General features: G+C 59.2%; 1 protein-coding gene across 1 annotated transcript in view; it reads left to right on the top strand.

Annotated features, from left to right (window-relative positions):
- Nucleotides 1-310: 310 nt before the first annotated feature.
- Nucleotides 311-5,167, top strand: part of MMP25 (matrix metallopeptidase 25) — a 12,502-nt gene continuing 7,645 nt past the window's right edge. The window contains 3 exon segments of the mRNA XM_027766147.1: nt 311-419; nt 1,831-1,966; nt 2,074-2,363. Coding sequence (XP_027621948.1) covers nt 380-419; nt 1,831-1,966; nt 2,074-2,363 — 466 coding nt within the window. The 5' untranslated portion in view covers nt 311-379.

Below are 5,167 nucleotides of genomic sequence, written 5' to 3'. Positions count from 1 at the left end.
CTGTGGGGGTCAGAGGGGAGGGGGCTAGATTCAAACGTCCAGAGGAGTAGCCGGTGATGGACTCTGGGGACTCGGGGTCTCGGACGTGTCGGAGGTCTGGGCCAGGGTTTGGAGATCTGGGAAGCAACGGGGGGCCAGGACTCCTGGGTCCAGTGGGACACCGGCAACCCAGGGCGGGAAAGGGGGGACCCCCGGGCCAAGGCCTGGGTTTGGGAGGGGCAGGCTTCCGCCATGGCGGTGGGAAGAGAGGCCATCTCGAACCCTTCCCTCATCCCTGCCCCTTTCCATGGCCTAGGACTGGCTGGGCCCCCTGCCGCCCCCCAACCCCGCCCAGGCCCAGCTGCAGAGCCATGCCAAGCTGCAGGATGCCATCAAGGTCATGCAGAGGTTTGCTGGGCTGCCTGAGACAGGAGTCCTGGGTAGGCACTCCCCCACCCCCCAGCGCTGCCTCTGCACCCTCTGCACCGCCTGACTGGCATCCAGCAGGCCCAAACTTCAGCTTGCACCTGAATCACCAGAGGCCCCAGGTTCTCAGACGCCCTCAGTGAGCACTTCCTGAGGCCCCCCGCACCAGGGCTCCTGCTCTGCTCTCCTGGGCCCCATCTAGAGAGAGGAGGCGCACCATGGAGGACATGAATCCGCAGGGTAGTTTCAGAGAGCTTGGGTGTCTGGGCAGAGAGATGCTGATGGCCTGTGAGCTGAGACCACCCAGGAGGAGCCTGCCATGGGGCCTGCAGGAGGAGAGGGCCAAGGCCTGAGTCTAGAGTGAAAAGAGGGCCCAGGAGCCGAGGCAAGAGCTCCATCTTTTCTTTTCTCTTAAGCATGATTTTAAACATTATTATTTTATTTACTTATATTTTATCTTGACCAGAGAGAGAGAGGAAAAGTGAGAAAAAAGCCACCAGGTCCGGAACTCAAACCATGGTCAGCTGTGTGGGAGCCCAGTGCCCTTCACCACCATGCCACCTGCCGGCTCCAAGAGCCCTACTTTTGAAAGGCGTGTGATTCCACGGATGATGTGGTCTCTAACAATCAGGGTTAGGAGCTCAGAGGCCAGGAGGGAGGTGTCCATGACATCAACAAGGGATGGGCAAGGGATGGCGGGTGGTGGACGTGCCCACCAGCAGGTGAATTTAGGGCCTGGAGGTAAAACTGAGCACCTCCTCTGCTGGGTTAAGTGGGCAGGAGGAGGGAACGCAAGGGACCTGGCCAGCTCCTGGGGAAGGAGGACTGTTGTCTGTCCTGCCATCGCAGGAGCAGCGAAGGACAGTGTCGGGTTGGATCTTAATCTGAAGGAGAGGTGGAAGCACAGGACAGCTCAGCTGGGAGAGGGGATTCCAAGTAGAGACCAGACAGCCAGAGACCCAGCTGGCCTGGGGACTTTGGAATTTATCTGGATGCATTGAGAACTCAGGAGCAAGGTACCAAGTAGGGGTGGCTTCCTGGGGGAGTACCTGCAAAAGGAGGGGTCCTGCTGCACCACAGGGCTCAGGCAAGCAGGACACTTAGGCATCCTGGCCTGAGCCCTGAGCACTACTTGGAGGCAGTCCACTCGGGGCTGGGAGGGGAGAGGCGCGGCAATGACACGGAGGTCTTCAAAAAGTTCATGGGAAAACTCATGAAGAACTGCGTGGATTTCAAACTTTCGTGTACCAGAATTAATTCATGCTTTGACTCCATTTTCCATGAACTTTTGGAAGTCTTCTTGCCATTTGGCTTCCAAAGTCAGAATGCCAAATTGCCTAAGTCTCAGTTTCCCCGTGTAGAGGACTAGCTGCTGCTGTGACCCAGGCAGGCTGGCCGACTGCTGACCCTAACTGTCGCCCACAGACCCAGTGACTGTGGCCACCATGCACAAGCCTCGCTGCTCCCTGCCTGACGTGCTGGGGGTGGCGGGGCTGGTCAGGCGACGGCGCCGGTACGCCCTGAGCGGCAGCATGTGGAAGCAGCGGACCCTGACGTGGAGGTAGGTCCTGCTGGCCACTCTTGCCCTGGGCCTGCCTGCTGCCAGGCCCCAGCTGAGCACGGCAGCCATCTCCCTCCACGGCCACCCTCCTTCTGTCTCTCCCCCAGGGTCCGTTCTTTCCCCCAGAGCTCCCAGCTGAGCCCGGACACCGTCAGGATCCTCATGAGCTATGCCTTTGCTGTCTGGGGCGTGGAGTCGGGCATGACATTCCAGGAGGTGGATTCCCGGGACCAGGAGCCCGACATCCTCATCGACTTCGCGCGGGCCTACCACCAGGACAGTTACCCCTTCGATGGGCTGGGGGGCACCCTGGCCCACGCCTTCTTCCCCGGGGAGCACCCCATCTCTGGGGATACTCACTTTGACGATGAGGAGACCTGGACTTTTGGGGCAAAAGGTAAAATCTCCCCTCTTGGAGGGATCCTCTCCACAGGTCTTTAAGGTGCGAATTACATTCATTGGTGGGGCCATATGGGACGAGGGTCTCCAGAGACACAGCCCGTAGGCCGTGTGTGCGTGTGTGTGCCCATGCACGAGGGGGTTATCTTTAGGAACTGGCTCGTGGGGCTGGTGGGCTAGCAGGCTCAGCACCACAGGACAGGCCCGCAGGGTGGAAGCTCAGGCGGAGTCCTGCTGCAGGCCCGAGGCCGAGGCCAGCAGACAGACCAGAGGCTGGGAGCACAGGCAGGGCTTCCTCCTCCGGGGAGACCTGTGTTTGCTCGAGGGCTTTGAGCTGATTGGCTCCGGCCTCTAGTTCTGGAGGGCCAGCTGCTCTGATGCAGATCTTCACATCTGCGGAATACCCTCGTGGAAGTACCTAGACTGCATTGGAGCGGACTGCTGGGCGCTGTCTCAGGTCAGACGGGCACCTTAGCCCTGCAGAGGCCTGCTGGGCGCCTAGCTCCGAGCGGGGCCGGAGGACTTAGAGGCAGAAACACCTCTGTCCAGGGCTGAGTCAGAAGAGTAACCAGGAGTTACTTCACACAGGGTGACACAGCCACGGTCAGTGACAACGGGAAGTCCTGACCTGTGGATGCTCAGAGGCAGTGTGACCCAAGGCTCTTGGGCAAGGGGAGGCTTCCGGAAGGGGTGACCCTATTCTCCATTCTCTCTCTCCACACACACACACACACACACAGAGACATGAGTGCCCACATGCATAGGCGCCCCTCCAGAGAGCATGAGGGTGGGGAGCACAGTGAAAGGCAGACCTTGGACATGGGGGTAGTGTGGTGTCAGGAGAGAGGCCACAGGATGGCAGGCCTGCATCACAAAGGCATGGAAAGAGTTTGGACCACGGGGTTCTGAAAGCAAGGGGCCACTTTTGGTGGTTTTGCATTCTAGAAATATGGCCACGGGGGAGGCAGGAGGAGGCAGGGAGGCAGGCGCTGCCGGGTGCAGGTCAGCCCTGTGCCATCAGGGCTGTGGGTGGAGCTGCGGAAGCTGTCTGCGTGGGCAAACTGGGGTCTGGCTTGGTCCTGCAGAAAAGGGAGGTGAGGTGGACGGGCTGACGTCCAGGCTCCATGTGACTCTGGGCCATTTGGGGGCCCCCTGAGGAACAATGTTCTTAATGCAGGTGGGAGCACAGGTGAGAGGAGCAGCTGGCAAGGCGGGCACGTGTGTGCAGCGCTGGGGCGTTCTGCACAGGTGGTCCATGGCAGCTGTGGTCTTGCTCTGGCACTTGGACTCCTCTGTCTGAAGTCAGAAGTGGGGCTCATGGAGCCAGCAGGTGGTGTGGAGGTTAAGGTGTGGGATCCCATATGGTCAACACCTCAGTTTGAGTCCTGGACCCAGCAGCTTGAAAAACACACCTGGTGCGTGTGCATGTGCACCCAAAATCCTGAGAGAAAATGAAGGACCGTGGCATGGCCACCCCAGGGGTTGATCTCTCACTCGCCCCCTTCTGTCTCTGGCAAGTACACAAGTCCTATGGCAAAATCTTAAAAAAAAAAAAAAAAAAAGAAAAGGGGGGCTCAGATGGTAACTTTGTATAATTAATTAATTAACTTATGTATTTATTTGTTGTGAGTTTTAAGCCGCTGGGTCTGGGATTCAACCGCGGTTGGCTGGGTGGGAACCCTTGTGCAAGCAATTCCCTGGGGCATGTGCTTGGGGAAAGGGAAGCAGGATGCGGCCTCAGCTGCAGAGGAGCCTGAGCCCCGGGAGCAGCGGCAACAGCTGCTGGGTTGACCCACCTGGCGACAGGCAGCTCCCTGTGGCCCTCTGCCCACGGCCACAGCTGTGGCTGTGGCTGCAGGGGCAGCCTGTGTGAGGGAGAGCAGTGTTCTGGGGAAGAAGGCAGCTAGGGCGGCAGGCCCGCTGGGAACTGGGCAGGGCAGCCTTGGCATCTATACCACTGAGACTGGGCATTGCAGCGTGAAGACAGTGGGCTTCAGGCTGCCTGTGGCCTGAGGGTTAGGGGATCCAGGTCCCACATAGTTGATCACATGGTTCAAATACCAGCCCCACTGGCTGGAAAGCAGGATTGCAGGATTGCGGCATGACCATGCCCCGCTGGGGGCCTCTCGCTCTCTCTGCCTCTCTCTTGTCTCTGGCAAGTGCACAGCCCAAGTGAGTTTAAAGCGGAACTCATGTTGGGCCACCTCCACTTGCAACACCTGCACGTTACTTAACCCTGCTTGTTGTACCCATCTGCTCACCTGAGACGGGGTCAGAGCTGCACCTGCACCAGCAGTGCGGGAGCACGGGAGCACGGAGCATGACTACATGGGGAGCCGCCTCCAGCTCTGCACTGGCCTAGCTGGGGCGAGGTCGGCGGGTCTGGTGGGTTGGTGGGGTTCCCAGGCAGAGAGCCCCGCAGCTGAGAAGGGGGAAGGAGGAACCACAGAGATGAAGAAAGAACAGGTTGTGGGACCAGCAGTTAGCTTAGTGGCTATGTCGCTGGACTCCCACGTAGTCGACCGCGGTTCGAGTCCCGAACCCAGGGGCTTAAACTCATGCCGGGCGCGGGTGCGTGCGTGCCCAAGATCCCAAGAAGAAAACAGAGGAGAAGGGATTGCGGCGTGGCCATCCCCCCGGGGGGGGTGATTTCTCGCTTTCTATCTCTCTGTCTCTGTCTGTCTGGCGAGCACATGCGCCCTATAGCAAAAACCTCTTCAAAAAAAGAAAAAAGAGGGAACCAGCAGTTTGCGTAATGGCTATGTCGCTGGACTCCCACCTAGTCGACTGGGGTTCGTGTCC

This window comes from Tupaia chinensis, unplaced genomic scaffold (genome assembly GCF_000334495.1).
Source record: "Tupaia chinensis unplaced genomic scaffold, TupChi_1.0 Scaffold141247_1, whole genome shotgun sequence".
NCBI classification, from domain to species: Eukaryota; Metazoa; Chordata; class Mammalia; order Scandentia; family Tupaiidae; genus Tupaia; species Tupaia belangeri.
This window is presented reverse-complemented; position numbering and strand designations above follow the sequence as displayed.